Raw genomic sequence first — 25,384 nt, forward strand, 5'->3', positions numbered from 1 at the left:
TTCAAATATTCTTTTTATTTCTTTTTTTTTTTTCTCTCCTGTCTTCTGAGACTCCCATTAGGTGTACATTGGCACACTTGAGGGTATCTCACAGGTATCTGAAGATCTATTCATTTTTCTTCATTCCTTTTCCTTTCTCTTTCTCATACTGAATCATCTCAATCAACCTATCTTCATGTATATTGATTCTTCTTCTGCCAGTTCAAATCTACTGTTCAGCACCCCCTAGTGAATTTTTCATTTCAGTTCCTGTACTTTCAATCCAGAATTTCTATTTGGTTCTTTTAAAATAATTTTTATATTTTTATTGATATTCTGTATTTGGTGAGATTTGTTCTCAAACTTTCCTTTAATTCTTTAGACGTGGTTTATTTTAGGGTTTTTTGTTTTTTATTTTTTGTTTTTGTTTTTTGTTTTGGAGATGGAGTTTCACTCTTGTGGCCCAGGCTGGAGTGCAGTGGCGTGATCTCAGCTCACTGTAACCTCTGCCTCCCAGGTTCAAGCAATTCTCCTGCTTCAGCCTCCCAAGTAGCTGGGATTATAGGTGCGCACCACAACGCCTGGCTAGTTTTTGTATTGCTAGTAGAGATAGGGTTTTGCCATATTGGTCAGGCTGGTCTCGAACTCCTGCCCTCAAGTGATCCATCTGCTTCAGCCTCCCAAAGTGCTGGAATTATAGGCACGAACCACCACACCCGGCCTCTTTTAGTTTTTGAATATATTCATAATAACTAGTGTTAAAGTCTTTTTCTAGTAAGTCCAAGATATTAACTTCCTCAAGGACAGCTTCTATTGGTTGCTTGTTTTTCCCTGGGTATGGGCCATACTTTCTAGTTTTCTCTGTGTTTTATAATTGTTTTTTATTGAAAACTAGACATTTAAATAACATAACATACCAACTCTGGAAATCATTTTCTCCTGTCCCCTCTTCCCAGGTGCATTGTTGTTGCTGTTTGTTCAGTGATTTTCTAGGACTAAGTCTCTAAAGTCTGTATTCTTTGTTGTGTGTGATCACTGAAGGATCTGCTCAGTTAGCTTAGTGGCTGGCTAATGACTGAACAGAGATTTCCTTAAATTCCTTGAACTGGTAAGTTTCCCAACCTTTGCAGAGGGGCTATGTGAGTTTGGGGGCATGTCTTTGATGCTTCAGCAGGCAATTTATGACCCTGCCTTAGCTTTCACACCCTGCTTACACAGAGCCTCAAGATCAGCCAGAGGTGAGAGAGATTAGGACCTTCTCAGGTCTTTCCTGGGCATGTGCACAGCACTTCTCATGCATATGACTTTCTTTTTTTTTTGAGACGGAGTCTCGCTCTGTCACCCAGGCTGGAGTGCAGTGGCCAGATCTCAGCTCACTGCAAGCTCCGCCTCCCAGGTTTACGCCATTCTCCTGCCTCACCCTCCGGAGTAGCTGGGACTACAGGCGCCCGCCACCTCACCTGGCTAGTGTTTTTGTATTTTTTAGTAGAGACGGGGTTTCACCAGGTTAGCCAGGATGGTCTGGATCTCCTGACTTCATGATCTGCCCCTCTCGGCCTCCCAAAGTGCTGGGATTACAGGCTTGAGCCACCACGCCCGGCCTGCATGTGACTTTCTAGGAATATTTTAGAGCTTTTCAAAATCCTCTATGGTATTTTCCTTTTAAGTTTTTTGGGCAGCCTCTTGTAAGCTTCAATTAATATTGCTATTTCCAGCAACTATGATGTTAAACTGCTGCCACTGATTGTTTTCAACAAACACCGTAAGAATAGGGCTATTCACACAGAGCAAGCTCTGAGTCAGTTCAAATGAAGACAAGCTTGGGAATGGAAATTTCAGGGAGCTATTGGACATGTCAAATAGTGATGATTCTTTGAGGATGGAGCTTTGGAGGAACTTTGAACCCATTCTGTCCCCTCCAGTAACCATTAGGCAAATGGTTTTCAAAGTTACTGTAGTTCAAGGCTCCTGATTTTCGAGACTACTGTGAAGCTGGGAAAAGGGAGATAAAAACAGAACAAGTTAAAATGCCACAAAGCCCACTGCTTCTATCAAAATTCATCCAGTTTTCTTAAATAAACACTTCTAGGATTGTTGCAAACCTTTAATTAATTTCCAGAGCTGTGGAAAAGTTGATTTTGACTATTTTCTCCAGTGTTCTTATTGCTGTTATGGAAGAACAGGTTTTTAGAGGCCCTCACCCCGCCATTTCAGAGTTGCTTCTCTCCAACTCCCTATCTTACTGGTAAAAAAAAACTGAGGGACATGACTTGTTTAAGTTTATGAAGTTAGCAGAAAAATATGAGACAACAAAGCCCAGCCCAGCAAATGATCTTTCTGCATACTGTCCAGCCTCTGGCATTTTTATCCTCAATTCCTGAGGCTGCAAAGAATTCTGTGTCAGAGTCACTCCGGGGGTTAAAATTTATTTCAAGAAGCCCACAAAAGAAAATAATTGTCCTATTCTCTCTCCATGTGTGCTGTTAACAGTCAGTAACAGCTGATGTGTCAGGCCTTGGACTTGGGAGGCTCATTGTCAGGTAGAAGAGTAAAGACAGATGTATTTTTAGTGAAAGTTTACAAAGCGAAAAGTACCAGGAAGAAGTTGGGATTAAGTATGAAATTCAGAGGACAAAAATGCTTTCCCAGCTGGCTCATGTGTGGAGAGAGCTATGGGTGATGTCACATGCACCAGCTCATCCAGCAACATTTCAACCATGCTGGATGCTCCGTCCCCAGCTGGAGCCACTCTGCAACTGAAATAAGTCAAGGAAGGTGTCACTCCCTTCATCTTGCTTCATGACTCACACAGGCCCTAAACAGGGGTTCACCTCAACATTCCCTTCTTGGGAGAAGCCTCAGATTTCAGAGGCTACTCAGAGGTAACCCACTACTCACCAGCTCCAAAGGCAAAGAAGAAGCCTTTGTCAGGGAACTCCTCCAAAAGGGCCTTCACCCGCTTCCCTATTCTCTCATTCCGCTTATAGATCAGCTCCCGGCGTAAGTAGCTGTCAATCTCCTGAGCAGTGATGAGCTCCTGAGGCGGTAGCGTGGCATTAATAAAATTGGGGACCTCCACCAAAATAAAGAGAAAAAAAAGGGGCAACGGAGTTATTAACAAAGTTACTTCATTGGAGCATCAAATCCCCCAACTAGATGGTCAAGACATTGTCAAGAGAAGAGTGACACCATTCTTGGAGTTTCCCGTCTGCTATGTTTCCAACTATATCATATTCCCTGTAACCAAAGTGAAAAAAATATTAAGTGAAGTGCACTGAATGAACTCTTATGCTATTTACAATGTTAATAGCATAATAGTTAAATGGCTCTGTCTGATGCCATGTGTTTACTAAAAAAAAAAAAAAGACACTGTCTGCACAGCACATCCATAGTTTTAACTTGTGTGATTCACACATGCTTTTCTTATAAAAATAGTCTTATATAGTTACATATTTTAGATTCTATTACCAAAAACATGAAATTTGTATGAACACTTAAATGTTTTATAAATCCTCTACTTTACATTTGCATTATTTCTCCACTTCCTATTTCTCTCCCTTGCTTTCCCCAGTGTTCTTTGCCCACCTGGCAAATATTTCACTTGATGCTGGTATACATGTTAGCCAGTTTCAGTATTTTGGCTAATAACAGGATGCAATTGCATCAAAATTGTGACAATCAGCATGGTTCTTGCAGCACAGGAGCTACCGGTAAGGCTAGCCCTCTGTGTTTTCTCCCCACCCCCTCAGCTGTCTGGCGTCCCAAACCTCAGCCTCCCACTTCTCCCCCTGGGTGCATGCTGTCTCCTCCACCCAGGGACTTAACAATGTTACCCATTATCTTGGTCAGTATCTACCCTGCCTGCTGCTGCTGCTTCCAGTAGCCTCTCAAAAAGCTTTCCAAAGTCCTCAGACTCTGTAACATAGCATTAACTTCCATCTTATGGATAACAGATCTCCTTTCGCTACTGCCTCGAAATGATATTCTCTCATTTTTCACATCGACAGCCTTCATCTTCTACTCTGTCATCTTTTTTTTTTTTTTTTTTTTTTTTATTTTTTTTGAGACGGAGTCTCGCTCTGCCGCCCAGGCTGGAGTGCAGTGGCCGGATCTCAGCTCACTGCAAGCTCCGCCTCCCGGGTTCACGCCATTCTCCTGCCTCAGCCTCCGAGTAGCTGGGACTACAGGCGCCCGCCACTGCGCCTGGCTAGTTTTTTGTATTTTTTAGTAGAGACGGGGTTTCACCGTGTTAGCCAGGATGGTCTCGATCTCCTGACCTTGTGATCCGCCCGTCTCGGCCTCCCAAAGTGCTGGGATTACAGGCTTGAGCCACCGCGCCCGGCCATCTTTTTTTTTTAATCATGTCATTTATGTAAGATTCCCTGACCATTTCCCAAAATCTCTTCTCTTCAGCAGAGCCCCCTCTCTACCAGCCTCTCTACAGAGGCAGCGTCAGATACACAGGGTGACCTCCCTCTGACATCCTGCTCCACCTTCTAAATTCCCAACATCACCCAAAGCCTGCACCAATCCCTCCTGGCCAGCCTAGCCCTCACTCACAGTGGCAGCACATTCCCTGACCTCCTGTAGGGGCCCTGTGGGCAGGACAGGTATGGGAAAGCCACAGGAGAGAAATGCATAAGACATCGGTATTATCTGCTCCACCAGCCTCACCATTTGCCCACGTAATGACCAAATTCTCCACCCACATTAACTTTTTTCTGCTGCTACAAATGTCAATTTCCCAATTGATCTTGACTTTTCTTCCCCTTTCCCTACCCCCAGCAAGTGTGCAGGTAAGATCTATCACCACCAACAACTCTATTTTTCCTTCTTTAATGTGTTTCCTGTTCTCCCTTTCCTCCTGCTTCACTTTATCTTGATTTGACTTCCTCTTCCTCTAGATTTTTGGAGATGCTCATTATGTCTTTTGAGGCTTCTGTCATTAAGAAATGTCACCTTTCTGGACTGATGCTGCACTCAGCCTCTACTGTCCTTCTCCCCATTGCTGCTATTCCTCCTTCAGCTCTCATGTTCACACATGTCTCCTTATGACTGGGTCCCCAAATTTAACATAGACCTATACAGCATGACCCACACCCACGAGCTCCTATCTCCCTTCTCCAGTGTCCTCATGCATGCGGACACCAGTCCTAGGTGGGGGAAACAACACAATCCCCTACCTCAGAAGTTTAGCTGATTTTTGCCATTTGCATGTAGTCCTAGAGAGGAGGGGAAGGGACCATGGCTTGTCCCATTGGAAGCCTGTTGATAAAAGCATAACAAAGATCTGTCCCACTTCCCTCCTGGAAGGAGACCATGATCTTCTGAGGCCTGACCAGTTGCTTCCTTCCACTCAGTGGCCCACAGGTAAGGCTGAGCTGGACAAACACTCAATCCACCAGTTCAGCCACACTCATCCTGCAATACCACAGGATGCAATGATCCACTCCACGTCTGCAAATGCTAGCAGCCTTCCCAGCTCTGATGCCCCAATCCTGTAAACATTCTGTGAATACACAGTTATATCCTGCTCACATGTTCCTAGAGGCCACTGAAACTGCAGTCAAAGTTCTGCTCCATCATTTTGCAAAAGTGTGACCTAAGTCAGCCAGGAGGTCATCAGACTCAGAACCCTTCCCTTCCTCAAGGCTTGTTCATGTGGCCTGCTGTTAAATCCTTTGAAGCTTCATCCTTTGGCTGGAATCCTGGAATTAGCCCTAATCAGTGCTCCTCTCTGTACTTACAAGGTTTGTAAAACTTTCAGTAGCTGCAGTGCCTCATTCAATGACATCTAAATCTGCCCATTTTATTTCTAGAGCCCTCATGATCTCAATCCTTTGTACACAGGATGTACATGTCGCCAGGTAATGTTTTTATTCCTATAATTAAATGTGTACTGAGCTTAGCAGAGGGAAAGGGCGCTCACCTGGGAGCTGTCATGGCTGAGGATGACGGAGCTGAGGTCCCCGCAGTTATAGTGTTTGATGAGATCCTCCGTCGTGTAGGGGATCTGAAGACTGCCCGCTCGCAGGCTCTCCTGCTGCAGGAGGGTCTGGTTCAAAGCAAAGATGACCTAAAAGAAAGGTCTCTTTTAAGTTCATTAACAAGGCAAGTATTTGCTGCCATCTTATTTCTTTTGTCCATGACTGGAAATACCCTCACCTCTGTGCTCGTTATGTAAGGACATGGATAGTGCTACTTTAAAAAGGAACACAAATCCCTGGACAGCATCCAAAGAAAAGGAGGTGAACAGTCCTTCCCAAATCAGCCCCAATCAGACGCACCTAGAGAACTGCCTTATGGAGGACACAGACAACCTGGAACTCTTCCATGAGTGTGAACAAGAGGTGAGGGAACCCAAGAGCTAGCTTGTGAGGAACAACTGAAGAAGCTAGGAGGTGGGGCAGAGAGAGGGCTGGGGACTCACAGACACACCTACCAGTGGGTTCCAATTACATAAAGGACTGGGCAGGAACCAATGCATTATCCACATCTTTTCTAACCATCAGTGCGGCATGGCCAGCTAACAGCGTCATTAGATCCATGGGATATTAATGGGAGTTAATGTGAAAAAATGGGAAATGAAGGCTAAAGAAAATTAAATACCAGCCTGGCCAACATGGTGAAACCATGTCTCTACTAAAAATACAAAAATTAGCTGGGCATGGTGGCATGTGCCTGTAGTCCCAGCTACTTGGGAGGCTAAGGCTGGAGAATCGTTTGAACCCGGGAGGCAGAGGTTGCAGTGAGCCGAGACTGTGCCGTTGCACTCCAGGCTGGACGACAGTAAGACTCTGTCTCAAAAAAAAAAAGAAAAGAAAATTAAACAGGTTTTAATTTTACAGAACTTCTCAGAGTCTTTGATATACTAACGTGCGATGTGGGTCTCCTTGATGGGGAACAGAGTATGTCAGGTTTCCCAAACATATTTGAGGCACACAACATAAGAGGAAGCTTCGTTGGAACATCTTTTGGGAAAATCCAGATTCAAGATCCTGATGCCAGGAACCCTACCTCTCCAGCTCTGACCCAGCTCTCCAGTGCCCAGGAGAACTCATTTTACAAAGTAGGGAATTCTCCTAGGCACTGGAGAACTGGGTCAGAGGTGGGGAGGTAGGGTTCCTGCTATCAGGTGGGTAGTGGGGCTGGCCACCCACTACGAGGCTCCAGACAACACTTATGACCCTGTGAAATTTTCTCTCTCACTTTCCCCATGTATAGATGCAGCTCTGTAGCCTCTGACAGCTCCCCTTTCTTGTGCTTCCCCAGTAATCAGCATACAGGATGCTGCCTTTGCTGGAATATCCCCTCACTCTTTGCTGCAATACAGACAGGCTTGGTCCATCTGTGTTGCAGCAAAGACTGACTATGAGGTCTTTAGCAAGAGGTTTCAACTCTCCAGAGACAACCATTAGAGGTCTCAGGTCAGCAAATGACCCTACCCAGCCCCAACTCCCTTTCTCCTTTCACATGTTCTCATTCTGAGTAGCGAGGAGACAAGGCTTCCTGGTTTGCCTCCCATGGGCCAAGGTGGCACAGACCCACTGCGTGCCCCTTGTCTCAGTCCATTTGTGCTGCTACAACAAAATGCCTGAGACTGGGTAATTTATAAGGAACAGAAATGTATTTCTCACCATCCTGGAGGCTGGGAAGTCCAAGATCAAGGCACTGGCCTTTGGTCTGGTGAAGGCCTTCCTGCTGCATTTTCACATGGAAGAAGACAGAAGGGCAAGCTAACGGAATGGCTGCATGACACCTCTTTTATAAGGGCCTTAATCCCATAAAGGCCTTATAAAGAGGAGCCTTAATCCCATAAAGGCCCTTATCCTTATAAAGAGGAGCCCTCATGGCCTAATCACCTCCTAAAGGCCTCACCTCTTAATACCATCACACTAGCAACATCTGAATTTTGGAGGGGACACATTCAAACCACAGCATGCCTCCTTCCATATACTCTAATATTTCCTGTGCCTGTGATGCAACCTTAACCAAAGAAGGAGGCAGATCTCTCTTTGTAAAAGAATGGAAGGGAGTAAGGGATGATGAAAGGTATCATGAAAGTTCATTCTGTGTCAACTAATCAAGGACAGAATGAAGGCAAGTCACAGTACTAAATGATCCTAAAGTTCATTCATTCATCCCTTCTTCTATTCATTAATTCAGCCAATAAATAGTTATTATATGCCTACTGTTCCAAGCACTGAAGATACACTCATGAACAAGACAAAATCCTTGCCTTTAATGGAGCTTTCATTTTACCTGAAAAAGGGGGCGTTTTTCAAGAAAAATCTTGAAAAGAAGGGTGGAAAGGGTGTATCATAGAAGCTTCTGGGAGGAGGATGAAAGGCAGAGGCCCAGAGTTAAACTCTCTGATTTCAGGCTTGCCAGGACAGCACATACACAAGCAAATCAAAACCCTTGATCATCCCAGGGTCATTGCTTTCTATTTTGCCTGGAGAGGAGGGAGGTCACCTCGTGTCACCCAGCACTATGGTGAGGAGGCCATACTATAAACACTTTTCTTTTAAGGAAGTTTGAACAGTGGAGTGTGCATCAGAGTTGGTGCTGACTCTTTCTTTTGTTGCTAAAAACCACAGAAATGTGCTTTTTAAATCTCTAGCACGATTTCCTGTAATCACCACATGCCTTTCCTTTCAGAGCTGCTGCAGTGATTCGAATAACAACCCAGGGGAAGCATGGCTTTCATGTGTGTTTATTTATACCCCAACTACTTCTGAAAGGCCTTAAGCTTCTCACAGATTAAAACCCAGCACAAGATAAGCCATCGACCTAAAAGATCAAGAGATACAGTGTCTCGAGAGACCAACTAAGTGATGAGGTAAAAAGGGCTGGATTTCCTTGGCTGAAAAGAGCAAGGATCCTGCACCACTGTACTCACCAGCAGGTGCTAAACACCAAACACAGTGGTCGCTGTGTGTCCAAAGAGATGCAGTCAATGAAAGTCAGAGGAAGGCTCCATGATGAGCCTCAAGGATAGCTTGGCCCAGGGTCATCAGACGAGGCAGCCCACCCCAAACCCCTCCTTCGCTGGCTTAGCTGAGATGTGGGGAAGTCTCTGGAGCACCGTTTATGTTAAGCAGGGGAAAGCCCTCACTGAAACAGACTCCTTGGAGAAAGACCCAAGACGGATTCCTGAAGAAAAAGTCTCTGAGTGGGATCAAAGTGTCCTTACAGGGTTTCCTTGGAGCCAGAATACTCCCCTGATGACTCAAGGTGCCTGTTTGCACACTACCACCACAAACCAGGGAGGCAGGTCACTGCCATCCAGCCGTCTCACTCCAGATGGTAGCCCTTTATCACCTGTGCTGCCCAGACCTGGCAGTCCATGCCTCAGGCTGCTCTGGAGTGAAGCTGGGTAGGGGCAGAGCCTTGCCAAAGGTGCCTTCCTTGGAGTGAACCTTTGGTCAGGCCATGGGTAGCCATCTGTGGAGCTAGAGGAGGTAACTCCCTCTCCAGTGAGGAACCAAGTCCAGGGCAGGATGGTGCTCCAAGGGAAGTCTCCATGGGCACCACAGGAGCAATGCACAACCCTAAACTCACTCCCATTCGAACCGCTGAGGCCCAGATATGGCATCCTCATAAACTACTGTGGCATCTCTGAAGGACCCCTCTCTGATAGGACAAATGACTGTCAGTCATCCTTACATAATTTACTTTCCTTGCTGTGCTTGGAGAACTCTGAACCAGTCTGACAAATTTGGGGTTTCGGGATGAGGCTTGTGGATAAGAGACTTGCTCACAAACTCCACAGTTAAGTTGACCCCAGGGCCTCTTCCAGGTGGGCCATCCTGAATGGGGCATTGTCACTGATCAAGTCACCTCACATGAATCAGCTGAACGCACCTGGGGCACAAGGACTGTTGTTCCTGGAGATCCAAAAAGGCCAGGTGCCATGAGCAGCATGCTCAGCCAGGAGCTGGGGACAGTGGCCAGTAGGGGAGAAGGGCAAAGGAGCAGGCACAAGGGTCCTGGATGGATCCACCCTGCTAGTGCTCACTGCCTCCCACTGTGCCCACTGCCTCCCACTGTATCTCCCTTTCTCCATTCAAATCCTTCCTTTACAGTTTCTGCTAACATTTTTTATGTGTTATGTTAGGCTCCTAGGGCTGCCATAACAAAATACCACAAAATGCATAGCTTAAACAACAGAATTGTATTGCCTCACCATCCTGGATGCTAGAGTATGCAACCAAGGTGTTGACGAGGTCATGCTTCCTCTGAAGAAGTTGGGAAAGGATCTATTCCAGGCCTCTCTCCTAGCTTCTGGTGGTTCCTTGGCTTGTGGCTACATAATTCCAATCTACATAGCGTTCTTCCCACATGTATATCTATCTCTTTGTCCAAATTTCCTTTTTTTATAAGAGCCGTCATTTTTGAGTAGGGCCCACCCTAATGACCTCATCTTAACTTCCTCACCTGCAAAGACGCTGTTTCCAAATATAGTCACAATCTGAGATAACCTGGGATTGGGACCACAATGGAAGAATATGCGATGAAGACATAATTCAACCCATAACCCATGTAGATCTCAGCACTCCTTTTTTTCTAATAGTATGCATACGGTAAAAATTTTAAACAGTATAAAGAAATAGATCGCCTTCCAATCCCTGCTCCCCAATCACTCTTCCTAAAAGCGACCACTGCTGCCAACACATTGTATCTCTTTTCATGGATGCTCTCTACACATAAAAACAATAGATACGTAGATAGATAGATAGATAGATAGATAGATAGATAGATAGATAGATAGATAGATAGATAATCTCCTCCACTTTCATTTTGCTGCTTCGGCCAATAAAAGTCAATCAAAGGCTTTAGTCAATAAAAGCCTTTCCATGAACAAATACTGAAAATATATTACATATATAATTTTTTATATATTTTTTATGTGTGTGTGTGTGTGTGTGTGTGTGTGTGTGTGTGTAGAGAGAGAGAGAGAGAGAGAGAGAAAGAAAGAGAAAGAGATGGAGTCTTGCTCTATCACCTAGGCTGGAGTGCAATGGCACAGTCTCGGCTCACTGCAACCTCTGCCTCCCAGATTCAAGCGATTCTTGTGCCTCAGCCACCCGAGTAGCTAGGATTACAGGCACCTGCCACCATGCCCAGCTATTTTTGTAATTCTGTAGAGATGGAGTTTCGCCATATTAGCCAGACTGGTCTTGAACTCCTGACCTCAAGTGATCCACCCACCTTGGCCTCCCAAAATGCTGGGATTTCAGGTATAAACCATTGCCTGGTCCTGAAACTATATATTATAATGTAAGATAAAACAAGCAGGAAATAAAAAGCCCAAGTCTGGTGAATAGGCAGCCTTCACTGTTTCTGAAGGAAATGCAATCCCAGCTATCCTAGTCATAGGATAACATCAATGACTGAGGCAAATCACAGAAATGGAGAAGGAAAATTTCTGACTACAAAAAGGGACAAAATCAAGGTTCCCTGCAGTCTTTTAAGTGAAAAAGCAGTTTAGGTGCAAAGCCGCTTGCTGCAGACCCCCAGATGTATCCCCCACTGTCCCAAACCAAAGCTGTCCTGGGGCCCCTGCTCTGGGCTCAGGCTGCCCCTGGCTGACTTCAAGGGGAAACCCAAGCAGAATTCTACAGCTCAATATTTCAGACAATCCTGTAAGGATTCAGGGCTCATTTCTGCCAGATCTCCGACCAGCCTCCTCTTCCAGACACCCAGATGTTTTGATTTTCCCTGAGACCTTCGAAGTCAGTATTTCCCAAACCACAGATTGCAACTCATTCTCCACCACTTCATTGTTGACATAAACCTCGGCATGCTCTACCCACCCATAGGCTTGCTTATTTCCCTTCGTCTTAGGCACCAGCCCACATCATGCACCCAGGGCTGCTCCGTGCTGAGTAATTGCTGCATATAAACCAAGCCAAGCTTGTACGTCAGCTCTTCAGTACACCAGATTGTACACCAGATGGGCATCTTCTATAATCACAGCTATGCTCTCATGAATCTCCACCTACCTCCACCCCCAGGTGACTGCAATACACAGGCAAGGCTGGAAACCACACACAGGACTTGTCAGAGTTAAAGCCTCAAGAACCTGAAGAAATGAACACCAGACATGTCCAACTCTTGCAAATGAAAAAAATGCCTTAAAGAGATGCTGGTCTTGCTGCACTGCAATCAATTGCTGGCTTCAGTCACCAACAAGGTACCTGAATGCCAATTCCCTACACCATAGCTTGTAGAGCCTGACTTATACTCTCGCCAGGAGGGATGTGGGCTGTTGGGGTGTTGGCAGAATGGGCCGGCATGCTTCTGCAAGTCGTAGTGTTTTCTAAGGTTTTTCCATAGAAACATAAGCCTTTCTGTGGACTAGCCTAGAAATCACCCTTTAAAACATTATATCAAAAGAAATTCACATTTTAAGTTTCCAAGTCCAGTTGGTGGACTTGGAAGATTTCCAAGGAGATTTCCTCTCTAATGCCTTACATATGGCTACCATCATGCCAAGCTACTCACACTGATGTACCTCCAATGGGTTCTCTTGAACAAAAAATTGCCAGGTAGCAAATGCCTTCACTTAGGTCCTTGTCACTCACTGTCAATCTTTTAACAGCACCTGGGGGAAAACCATGATCCCCTGGGAAAAAGAGGACAAAAGAAAGCGTGGTGGAATATTAGAACTCTGAGCATCCAGGAGAGGGACAGCAAAGTACTCAAAGCTGTTAGCAGGATGGATTTACAATTACAATAATCATCACAATAATAATAATGGTATTCCTCACCGCTCCTCCACCCCCACAGAGTCAGCCTGTCCTCTGGGAGGTTGAGCTGCACTTGGGGAAGAAGATGGTAGTGGCCCTACCCTGACAGGGTAGCTCTTGGGTTGGAGAGGGGCCAAGAACCAATGGGTGTGTGACAGCACCCAGTCACAGAGGGCGGTAGAGGATAAATGCGGATACTCAGTAGGAGTTTGGGGTCAAGGTGGAGGCCCCAGAGACAGATGAGCTATCTCAGTCACTCCCTTGCCCTAGAACTATAGTTTGCCCCTCCCCCCATCAAAAAACAGGTGGCTCCATGAGTGGTGAACCTGTGTTACCATACTACCGGCTCCCAGTGGCCAAGCAGTAGGCTCAACCCCTCCATGGGGAGCCTTCGGCAACAATGATCCAAGGGAGGAGAGTGTTTGAGAGCAACATTATCCTGATTAGCAAAAGATAAGTGATTAATGTGCAGAACTGCATCCAAATGGTAACAGTGGCCATAGCTTCCACCAGCCCCTTTCTCCACCACCTAACATCATGCTGCTGGCCTGACCAGCCACAGGCTGTGAATAGCCTCCTGGGTGTGGCCAGACCATTAGGGGAATAAGCCAGAGACCTCCAAGACCTTAGTACTAACCAGGCTACTTCCCTAGAAGTCTATAAAGATTTCTGTCCTAGGCTATAAGAAACAGTAGCTATGCTTAAAGCTTGCTACTCGCCATTCTTGCTACCTGCAAAGGTGTCCGCTTCAGATACACAGAAAGGTCTTATTTATTGAGAAAAAGTCTTTATCATTTGAGGTCACCAGTGGAGGGTCCCAGTAGAATCCAGGCCATCCCAACTAGGGATACAATGGACGTCTGTGTCTATGGCAGAGGACAAGCACAGCCCAGTCTAAGTCTCGGCAAACACTCAAGGAGATGCGCTCAGGGTCATACACAGCTGTTGTTCTCTGAGGCTCACCTGAAAGAGGCATTGCATTTGGAAGGACCCAGAAACAAATGAGCCACCAGTGGGTGATGTCACCTTGGAGAGAGTTCCAATGCTTTCGTAGAGTGTACCAGGAGGCTGAATTTACGACCTTAGATGTCAGCTGTTCTAATCTCATACCCAGTGTTTAATCTCCTCTGTAGCATCCCGACCATCCAAGCTCTTCTTTTTGAACACTTACCATCTCAAGTCACTCACTTGTAAAATGTCTTGTAAGACATTTTTAACTATTAGAAAGTCCTTTCTTTTTGAGTTCCCTGTCCATGACTGCCATGCACTCATTTGCATATGTCAGTACATTGTGTGTTTGCACACATGCATAATTTGTTAGTAGTAGCTGTCAAAATGGAAAATGTGCATGTCCTACTACTAGGAATCTCTCCCCCATAGAAATACCAGCACAAGTATGTAATATACACATGTACAAGGAGGTTCCCTGGGGAACTGTAATTGTGCTCTGCTGGCACTGGGGCTGTTCAGTCAAAACTGAAATGACCATAAATGTGATTCTTGCATCAAATAGAAGATTGGATTTGATGACCTCAAATGTAATTACACTTATAAGCCCTGAATTTGCTCCATCTCAAGAAGCAATGGGAGCAGAGCTCTCTGGTCTCCATCCTGACCTCTCTGCCTTGCTTGATTCTCCTCCCCTTGGCACAGGCCATGGAGCTCTATAGAGAAGGGGGTCAGGATCAGGTTGGCATCAGGAGGCTCCACATGGTCCCTGAGATGTCTGAGACATCTCCTCTGGTTATGTTGCGGGGAGGGACACCAACGTAACCTCCACACACAAACTCTAATCACAGAACGGCCAGTATAGCTACCCCAGCACATACTCTTCTACAGTCATAAACCTATGAAGCCTGGCAAAGGACAACAACAGGGGTGGCAGCACAGGTAGACAAAGGCACTGAAGCAGGCTCTCTTAATGTAGCAGCAACCAAGTCTGCAGACCCAGGACAGACCAATGCAGCAAGGACAGGAGTAGCCACCAAGGGTCCAGGAAGAAGCACAGCCAGCATGAGCATGCAGTGGGGGATGGTTGCCAGAATGACCATGGGGTTAGGGGAGGGATGCCAGCATGACCATGGGTTTGGGGAAGGGGTTGCCAGAATGGCCACAGAGTTGAGGAAGGGTGGCCAAAATGACCATGGGCTGGGAGGAGGGGTTGCCAGAATGAGCATGGGGTGGGAGGAGGGGTGGCCAGAATGACCATGGGGTTGCAGGGGAGGGGTTGCCAGAATGACCATGAGGTGGCCGCAGTTGCTGGCTTGGCTATCAGAAGCAGGGCCAATGTGTCCTCAGGGGCTGTTGGCAGGGTGGAGGAGGGTGTTGCAGCTTGTACTTGGAGGTGCTTCCAGCACCTCAGCAGGAGCCATCAGCCTTTCCCCAGAGGGCAGCAGGAATGTGACAACTGCAAAGATGACCCATATGCCCAATGTAGAAGCAGCCAGTGATGAGACCTTCATCTCCACTGTGCAGAGTGAAAGCTCCCTGAGTGAATGAGATGGAAGCCAGAGCCTCCTAGGCCAACGGCAAGCCCAGAAGGAAATAAGGAAAAAGAAGAATAGATCTCCCAATAGGCGAAGTTCTCCATTAGCATAGGAGGGTAAAGGTCACTGCAGGACACAGAAGATAGGTCAATCTGAAAATCGTCTCCTTAACCATCTGTGGAACCACTAGAGAAGGCAAAAGAAGGTGTTGTGGGTTAAATTTTTCCCCCCACCCAAAAGATACATTCATCCTAACCCCCAGGACCTATGAATGTGAACTTATTTGGAAACAAGGTCTTGCAGATATATTTAAGTTAAGATAATTAGGGTGGGTCCTAATCTCATATGACTGTGTCCTTATAAGAAAGGGAAAATTTAGATACAGAAAACAGGCACCCACAGGGAGAAGAACATGCAGAAACACCCACTGAGAACACCTAGGTGACGCCAGAGGCAGTGTGTTAGTCCATTCTCACGCTGCTAATAAAGACATACCTGAGACTGGGTAATTTATAAAGGAGGAAGGTTTAATTGACTCACGGTTTTGCAGGGCTGGGGAGGCCTCAGGAAACTTACAACCATGGCAGAAGAGGAAGCAAACATGTCCTTCGTCACATGGCGGCAGGAAGAAGTACCAAGTAATAGCTGGGAAAGCCCCTTATAAAACTATCAGATCTCGTGAGAACTCACTATCAGGAGAAGAGCATGGAGGTAACCACGCCCATGATTCAATTACCTCCCACCTGGTCCCTCCCATGACACACGGGGATTATGGAGACTGTAGTTCAATATAAGATTTGGGCAGGGACACAGCCAAACCATATCAGGCGGAGACTGGAGTGAGGCTCCTACAAGACAAGAAACACCAAGGACAGGTGTCAACCACCAGAAGCTGAAAGGGGGGATTCTCTTCTAGGTCCTTCACAGAGAACACTGCCTGGCCAATACCTCAATTTAAGATTTCCAGCCTTGCTGGATGCAGTGGTTCATGCCTGTAATCCCAGCACTTTGGAAGACCAAGGCACACAAGGTCAGGAGTTCAAGACCAGCCTGGCCAATATGGTGAAACCCCATCTCTATTAAAAATACAAAAATTAGCTAGGCGTGGTGGCATGCACCTGTGGTCCCAGCTATTCAAGAGGCTGAGACAGAAGAATCGCTTGAACCAGGGAGGCAGAGGTTGCAGTGAGCCGAGATCGCCCCACTGCACTCCAGCCTGGGCACAGAGCAAGACTCCATCTCAAAAATATTTATTTATTTATTTATTTTTCATATGTTATATATAAGTATATATTACCTATATTTGAAAAAATAATACAATTTTAAAAAAACAAAAATACAGTATAACAACTATTTACACTGCATTTACATTGTATTATGTATTGTAAGTAATGTAGAGATGACACAGTATTTGGGAGGGTGTGTGTAGGTTATATCCAAATGCAACTTGCCATTTTATAGCAGGAACTTGAGCATCCGTGAATTTTGGTATCCAAATGGGTCTTGGAACCAATCCCCCATGGATACTGAGGGGCCAACTGTACAGGCTAGATACGAGTAAGCCCAACCACTTACAGTGGTAGGAGCAAAAGCAATAGCAAACTTACCAAACATTATGCACTGGGCACTTTACAAAGGTTCTCTGTTTATTCTTCACTACAAACTGACAATGTTTGTTTCATCATACCCCTTTTACAAATAAGAAAACAGACTCAGAAATGTTCAATATCTCACCCAACATCACAATACTAGGAAATGGGGGAGCCAGGATTCAAAAGCAGAGCCACAGTCTCCAAAGTTCATACTCTTTCCGCTGAGAGACTGCACAAAAAACAGGGCAATAGGCAGCAAGACTAGCCTTGGTGCCTCCCGGACCTCTAAAGCCAACCTCTCCTCAGGCAAGACCTACCTGACTGCCCAGACCCATGCAACTCTAAGGCAAGAAGAGGCAATACGCCTACTTCTCCTGAATGCCCTGTCCTGGTTATGACAGCACCACCAGGTAAGATGCACAGACAGCCTCAAATTCACCCTTCCTGTCCTGTTAACTAATGCCCCTTGCCCCCCCGAGATCACAGTGTCAGGTCAACTTCCAACTCTGGGAAAAAGCTCCACAAAACCATCCTCTGATTACAGACCTCTCTCTCCTACTGGGTGTACCGAAGGTGTCAAATTGTAGCAGGACGAGCGGCAGACAAAACTCCTCAGACACCGAGTTAAAGAAGGAAGGGGTTTATTCAGCCGGGGGCATAGGCAAGACTTCTGTCTCAAGAGCCGAGCTCTCCGAGTGAGCAATTCCTGTCCCTTTTAAGGGCTCACAACCCTAAGGGGGTGTGTGTGAGAGGGTCGTGATTGATTGAGCAAGCAGGGGGTACGTGACTGGGGGCTGCATGCACCAGTAATTAGATGGGAACAAAACAAGATAGGGATTTTCACAGTGCATTTCTATACAATGTCTATAATCTATAGATAACAGAACCAATTAGGTCAGGGGTCCATCCTTAACTACCAGGCCCAGGGTGCGGCGCCGGGCTGTCTGCCTGTGGATTTCATTTCTGCCTTTTAGTTTTTACTTCTTCTTTCTTTGGAGGCAGAAATTGGGCATAAGATGATATGAGGGGTGGTCTCCTCCCTTAAAATCACTGTGCCCTTCCTCTGCCAACCCCTACCCAAACCACAGCTTCTGAAGGGACAGCCCTGCATAGGACATGATTCCACGTGCCCCTCACTCCCCAAGCCATGCCAGTTATACCTGAGTGGATACCTGACTCGATGATATGGCACTGGCTGAATCATCAGCTTCACATTCGAAGAGTACATCTACCCCACAGAATGGACTTAAAAACTGTCCACAGCAGAAAACACTCATCTCTATAGGCCAAATACCAATTGCCTCATTTCAAATCTCTTTTAATTTGCATTCATTTAGATTTCAAGAAGGGCAAGAGACAAGAGACCACAAGAAAAGAACTATTGGAAATATTACAACTAAGATAAAACACCCCGATATGGCATTTCCTACAGTGCAAAAACTAAAGGGATTTAATTTTCCCCTTAGAAGACACAGTAAGTAAGATACACAGATTGCTACTTTCACATTAGTGCTTGCCGTACATTATACTCTCTTTTTTAAAAAAATGATTATCAGTCTGACCATAATCATGGCTTATCATCAGCTGAATCCCCTTCTCCCTCCCTCCAATGACACATATTCACCCCACCTGCACTGCCCTCTGAATGTTGCGCTCACTGGAGAATACTTTACAGGCTTATCACCAGACAGTTTACTTCAGGGTTCAAATTCCACCTTCCTTGCCCCTTAGCCCCCACGTCCCCCTTTCCACTCTCCCCTTGCCTCCCCACAGCCCTTCTTCTCTCTCCCTTTCTTTCTGGGCTGTGGAAAGAATCGATTAAGCTCCTGTCCACATTTGCAGCAGGCCTTTTTTCTCTTTCCTGAGACTTCTTCAGCTGTGGGGAGACCCAGGTCCCAGTTGGGGCATTGTTGAGTTAGCCCAGGGGCTGAGGGGGTGGGTGAGGGGGTTCGAGTCCGGCAGATGCCTTTTTTGTCAAAAACAAAGGCCCCCCAGCGAGCCTCTCCTCTTTCCAGCACTTTCATCCCCCTCAGATCAAAGACCTGCTCTGCATATGAAAGGCACCGCCCATTACGCGGCTCACAGTGGCCTGCACCACCGCACCAGCCTCCCCGCGCTGGAACAAAGGGCCTCGCATCTGTTCAAGCGCAGGCCTCACCTTCTGGAGCGTGGGGTTGTTGTGTCTTCTTTTTTCCTTAGTTCACTTTTGAGAGCCATTCAGTCCCTTGAAGTATAGTTTGGAAGCAGTAGGGGAAGGGTCTCCCTTGCCCTCAGACCATTCACCCAGATAATTTTTTAAGACACCTTGAGGGTGTCTGGTCCTTGCCTCCCGACCTCACCTAGGTCTCCAGGCAGCGGGGAGGTCCTTCTCAGGCTCTTTGTCTACATTCGCAACCGCTCTTTCAAATACCTCCTCCCTTACCTGAAAAGACACTGGTCCCTTGGAAGAGTCTAGACTGGCCCCTCAAACCAAGATGATGATGAAAGTTCTGCTCCTTTTTGTCATGTGAATGGATGCTGCCAGACTCAGGAGCTAAAGCTTCCACGCACTTCTTTGGATGTCTAGGTCTGCTTTTTGACAGAGGTAGCGGGGAAGCGCTTCTCAGAACTTGAACCTGAGTTCTCAACAAAAGGACTCAAGCATAAGGACGAGCCAAACTGATCTTCAGTGGCATTTTAACCTGAAGAAGTGCCAAGTTGTCAACAATGACGGTTCCTGAACACCAGGAGGGCACACAGCCTAGAAGAATGCACACGGCCAACCGGACCTTCCCTCTCTTGTCTTCCCGCTGCCTCCTGGACACCCCCCAAGCCTTCTGCTCACTTTGGTCACATCTCCTGACCGTTTTTTCTCCTTTTCAATCAGTTCAGCTCCCGCCCTGACTTTCAAGGGCTAAATAAGCTCATCCATCTTCTCCTGTTATGCACTAAATTATGTCCCCCAGAAAGTCATGTTGAAGCTCTAACCCCCCATGTCACCACATTTGGAGAAAGGGCTTTAAGAATTAAAGCTGAATGAGGTCATAAGGGCGGGGCCCTGACCCAACAGGACTGTGACCTTATAAAAAGAGGAAGAGTCGCCAGAGCTGTCTCTCCCAACGCTCACACAGAGAAAAGGCCATGTGAGGTCACAGCAAGAAGACACAGTCCGCAAGCCGAGGAGAGAGGATTCGCCCTGATCTTGAACTTGGAGCCTCCAGAACTGTGAGACTTCAGTTTCTTTTGTCAAAGCCACCCAGGCTGTGGTATTCTGTTGCAGCAACCCAAGCAGGCTAATACACTTCCTTCCCCCAAATCCCACGCAATGCTGGGGTAACAATGAGAATAAATACTAATTTCTTCATCTCCAAGGCCTAGTAAATGTCCAACCTCTACCAAGCACTTCCCGACTGACTCAGAAGATCTCCACTCTTGTAACTTTTACTGCTTGGTAGGTAAGTTTCCTTTACATTTTATAAAGTTGTGACAAGACAACCCAGCCTCAAGACTATGTCAACAAACTATGAAAAATCATATGAAGAAGCAAATCAAAAGCACAATAAAGTTAATAACCTACCCTTACCCACATATGAACTTGTGCCTGGGGCCAGTTAGGCATGAGTGCTAAGCAGTTCATCGGAATGATTATCAACCATATCACTTCCGCAGAGTCCCTGGCATTTCTCTTAATTTTCTCCAATATCCATGATCAGCATCCATGTCAGGTTTTCCCTTCTACAACGAACTACATGACAATCACTGTCAAGTCCACACACAATGCAACTCAATAAAAGTCAAATATCTCACTCCCCAGCTGTCTCAGTTCCCAGACTCCCAGTGTCTCCCTCCTGATGGCCCGGAGTCCTGAGGTTAACATGGCCAAGGCTGCCAGCAAAGAGGCAACCTCCAACACCACTGCCAGGTAGATGGGTGTCTCACTCTACCCAGACACACTCAGTGGCCAAATGCCTTGTCCTGCAGCACTGCTGTGTGCTATCCCTCCTCCACTTTATATTCTATTTCGTTAGAGACAGAGTCTTGCTCTGTCACCCAGGTCGGAATGCAATGGCACAATCATAGCTCATTGCAGCCTCAAACTTGTGGGCCCAAGTGACCTTCCTGTCTTAGCCTCCTGAGTAGCTAGGACTGCAGGCGCTCACCACCATGCCCAGCTAATGTTTCATTTTTTGTAGAAACGGGGTCTCGCTATGTTGCCCAGGCTGGTCTTGAACTCCCGGCTGGCCTCAAGCAATCCTCCTGCCTCAACCTCCCAAAGTGCTAGGATTAAAGGCTTGAGCCACCATGTCCAGCCTCTCTCTCCCCACTAAAAACAGCTTCTATATAACCCTTCTGTGCATAGAACACACCTGGGTTTCCCAGCCCCACAGTCTAGCTCCCTCCAACATCATCTCTCACCAGACCCCTACACAAATGCTTATATAGCCAACCCAGCCTGCCACCCTGTGGCCAGCGCAGTACAAATTTTCCCAGATTTGCCTGCACTTTTGGCCCATTCAGAATAGCTGTCTGTTTTTCCTACCTGACTAAATGCTAGCCTTCCCTTGAAAATCCAGCTCAAATTCTAGTATGTTCATTAATCTGGATAATATTTAGAAAATAAAATTTGTATACCTTTTCCTCATTAATCACATTCTTAGGCAGTTACTCTACCATGACAGCCCCAAAGAAGGAGGAAGGGAGAAAAACTGGGTTCATGAGGATAGGCTGTCCCCAAAATCCCCCCCACTGCAGGGATGTCTGTCACTTCCGCTTCCAGCAACCAAGGGCCTTGGGGCAGCCTTCATTTTCAGGCTCTTCAATCAATATGAGGCTCCCTGAAGTTCAGGACTGGTTTGGAGAGAAGCTATAAAACTGCACCACACCACACTGAACCACACTTGGTTCTACAGTGTAGCGGTTATCATGTCTGCTTTACACATCAAAGGTCCAGGGTTCAAACTCCCGTGGAACCAAGGGGTGGTTGGTTCCCATTTGGCCATGCATGGTGGTCCACACCTGTAATCCCCATGCTTTGGGAGGCGGAGGTGGGAGGATCTTTAGAGGCCAGGAGTTTGAGGCCAACCAAGCAACATAGGAAGACCCCATCTCTATAGAAATAAAAACTTTTTTTAAAAAACCTGCACCACGGATTCAAAAACTACCCCTCGCAAGGGAAGGAAGGTCTCTGCCCCCACAGTCATGAGCCACACACCCACTACTGCCCTTGGGGTGTGTTTTAAACTTTCACTTTTTTATGGTTTGGGAGTTACCCCCCAGGACAATGGCACACTAACATTGTGTAAGCAGCATCTCTGCCCTGGTGGCAGGAAGGAAATGATTCTGGGAAGATCAACAGAAGAGAAAAAGTCAGGGTAAAGATGGAAACAGCCAGCAAAGAGTAAATGCTGTAGTTTGGTCTTTTAATACAGTATGGCCAGATTGAGCATTCAGAAAACTGCCTCCCTCCAATTGCACCCAGCAATTAGTAAACACCCACATGTGCAAGGCATGATGCTAGACCCATACCAAAAAAAAGGGAGGGGGGTGGTAAATCAAGATCCTTGCTCTTTAGAAGTTTATGTGCCAGGCCAGGAGACAAAATAAACATCTGGAAAGTTAATCACCAACAAAAGAATTAAATAACCATAAGCCTGATAATTCAACAGCCGCCTCATGGCAGCAAATGAGCAACTTCTCATTGGTGGTATGGACAGCAGACACTATGAGTTCAGGAGAAAAGAGGGTCTTCGGAGCCCTGCAACTTGAGGTAACGCACAGTGGCAATACAAGAACAGGACTGGAGCAGGGACCAAGAATAGGACCCAGTGGTTCTCCAACTTGCATGTGCATCAGAAACACCTGAAGGACTGATACCATCAAAGATGGCTGGCCCCACCCCCAGAGTTTCCAGTTCAGGAGGTCTGGGATGGGGGTCCCAAATTTTGCATTACTAATAAGTTCCAGGTGATGCTGATGCTGCCAGTCCAGAGACACACTTCGAGAACCACTGGTTTAGCCTGAACATTCTACATCACAGGTAGGAAGCTGGCAGTCCAAATGGCCTGTCTGGCTCATGGCTCAGTCTCGTTTATTTTTTGGAGAGATGGGAGGTCTCACTATGTTGTCCAGGCTGGTGTCGAACTCCTGGGCTCAAGTAATCTTTGCTATAAGAGAATTAGCCACAATGCAAGTACCTGCCATGAACTTGGCACAGCTGGACGCTCTCCTCCCCACCACACACACATCAAGGTGGAAAACCTTCTACACAATGTTTTCACTTTGATTGGACACCTAACATCAGACAGCTTTGAAATCATGTCAAAATCTCCTCCCTGTCAAAGTTGCTCAAACTTTGCAACTTTACCCTGGGTCTGTGTTACAGGCTGAACTGTGTAGCCCTTAAATTCATATGTCAAAGTCCTAACCACCCTGCCCCCCCATACCTCTGAAAATGACTATTTGGAGATAGAGCCTTTAAGTTAAAAGGGCCGGCCATAATCCAGGCCTTGGAAGAAACCAGCCTTGCCGAACATGAAACCATGTTCTCAGACTTCTAGCCTCTAGAATTGTGAGGCAGACATTTTCTGTTGTTGAAGCCACCCAGTTGGTGGTACTTTGTTTATGGCAGCCCTCGCAAATTAATACAAACCCTCATGTCCACTACAGGTGTTTAACCGTGATTTCTACGTCATCTCCTAGGGAGAGGACCAGAAAAGCAAGAAAAAAGCTCCAGTCTTGGGCTGTCCAAATCCCTTTCCTAGACCTCCTTTTCTCTGCTTATTTCCTTCTCTCTTTCATCCTCCACAGTTTCTCCTCTCTGCGTCATAGGCAATGGCGCCTGCTTTCTGAACAGTCACAGCAACAGCAGAGTCAGGGTTGGGGGTTGTTGGAGAGGTGGAGAAGGTGTGTGGGGTCATCCCCTGATCACCCACTGGCAGAAGCCAGATGTAGGCCATGTTTGAGAAGCAGAGCCAGGGCTGTGTGGGAATGTGAAGGGTTGACAGGATCTTGAAAGCCCTGGATCCAGAAAGGGAGGTGGGAGCAGTGGGGAGGTGCTCAGACAGGTATCAGGCCCTCGAGCTTGGATTCAGTCACAAGTTGCCTCAGACATCTGCCAACACTTTCCATCAGCCTGGCGATCGATTTACAGGGCCGTCCAATAGGGCTTCACCCTGCAAGCAGCAGTCCCCAGCCTTTTTGGCACCAGGTACAGTTTCATGGAAAACAATTTTTCCACAGACCAGGTTGGGGGTACTGTTGGGGGAGGGTTTCGGGATGGTTCAAGCACATGACATTTATTGTGCACTTTATTTCTATTATTATTACATTGTAATATGTAATAAAATAATTCTACAATTCTCCATAATGTAGAATCCATGGGAGCCCTGAGCTTGTTTTCCTACAACTAGACAGTCCCATTTGGGGGTGATGGGGCACAGTGACAGATCATCAGGCATCAGATTTTCATAAGGAGCACGCAACCTAGATCTCGCATGCACAGTTCACGCTAGGCTTCACGCACCTATGAGAATCTAATGCAGCCACTGATCTGACAGGAGGAGGAGCTCGGGCAGTAATGCTAGTGATAGGGAACGGCTGGGGAGCAGCTGTAGATACAGATGAAGCTTCAGTACCCGTCTGTGGCCTGGGGATTGGGGACCCCTGCTCTACAGCATTTCAAAATCACTTCTGGACCTGGGTTGTGTCAACAACCATCGGCAGCCTCTCCAGACAGCACGGAAGCCCCAGAGAGCACAGAGCATCCCAGAGCTGTCCTTTCCCCGAAAGTCAGGCAGCAGCAACCCACCTGCCTGTATTCTGCTCAGCGATAAACAACCTCACCGGCCCAAAGGACCCGCAAGAGCAGAGACTCAGTGTGAGCTGCAGTTCTCACCTGAGAACTGTGAGGCTAATGAGGTCTCTCCTGTTAGGATTCCTCATTTTATGATTCTGCAGCTCTTGCTGAAGCTCCCTTTTAAGCTCTAAATGACTGTGAATGCAAAGGGAAGAGCCTCGTGAAGAGTTCAGGAAGGTAGGACAGCACAAAAAGTGTCAGGAGGGACAGAGCAAAAGAATACAGAGAAGAAGCACCCTAATACCCGTGGCATGACATGATGCTATACCACCAGTAACCACTTCGGGGTCCAGGGCAGCCCCCACTTCCTCTGTCCCTAGGCCATGGAGCACCTTGACCCCAACACCTTAACCAACTCCTTGGAGGATCCCAGATAACAACTTGGCCCCAGTCCCACCTGTCTCCTTGTCCTTCTTCCTCTCCCCCAAATGGGGTAGACTCTGCCTCAACTACCCCTACCTGGCAGGTGTAATCTTTGGAGGAGGGATGGAGAATTCATGTTCTCACTTTTTCTCACGTGGAGATATGCTGGGAGTTATTCCTAAAGTCTGGACGTGTCCTTGGGCTGATCCACCAAGCAGGTATCAAGGAAGAGCTGGCTGCTAGGGTTTCAAAGGAGCTCTCTCCTGCCAGCGTAGCTCACCAGGGCAGGAGGCAGGGATATGAGGCAGAAACTAGGCTGCGGTCCCCTTGAAGTGCCTCTCTTAGGACCCCAAAAGCAGCTGGGCAGGGTCAGAC

At 46.8% G+C, this 25,384-nt stretch overlaps 1 protein-coding gene across 2 annotated transcripts in view; it reads right to left on the reverse strand.

The window, feature by feature from the left end:
• The window catches only part of TRABD2A (TraB domain containing 2A), a 58,054-nt gene that overhangs the window by 14,818 nt on the left and 17,852 nt on the right, over window positions 1-25,384 (reverse strand). The window contains exons 3-4 of one of the 2 annotated variants that reach the window (XM_025405652.1): window positions 5,909-6,055; window positions 2,878-3,052 (exon numbers count right to left, since the gene is read on the reverse strand). In XM_025405652.1, coding sequence (XP_025261437.1) covers window positions 2,878-3,052; window positions 5,909-6,055 — 322 coding nt within the window. The remainder of the gene's footprint in view (window positions 1-2,877; window positions 3,053-5,908; window positions 6,056-25,384) is intronic. The other variant, XM_025405653.1, reaches the window with a different exon arrangement.

The sequence above is a fragment of the Theropithecus gelada genome, chromosome 13 (genome assembly GCF_003255815.1).
Source record: "Theropithecus gelada isolate Dixy chromosome 13, Tgel_1.0, whole genome shotgun sequence".
In the NCBI taxonomy this organism is placed as follows: Eukaryota; Metazoa; Chordata; class Mammalia; order Primates; family Cercopithecidae; genus Theropithecus; species Theropithecus gelada.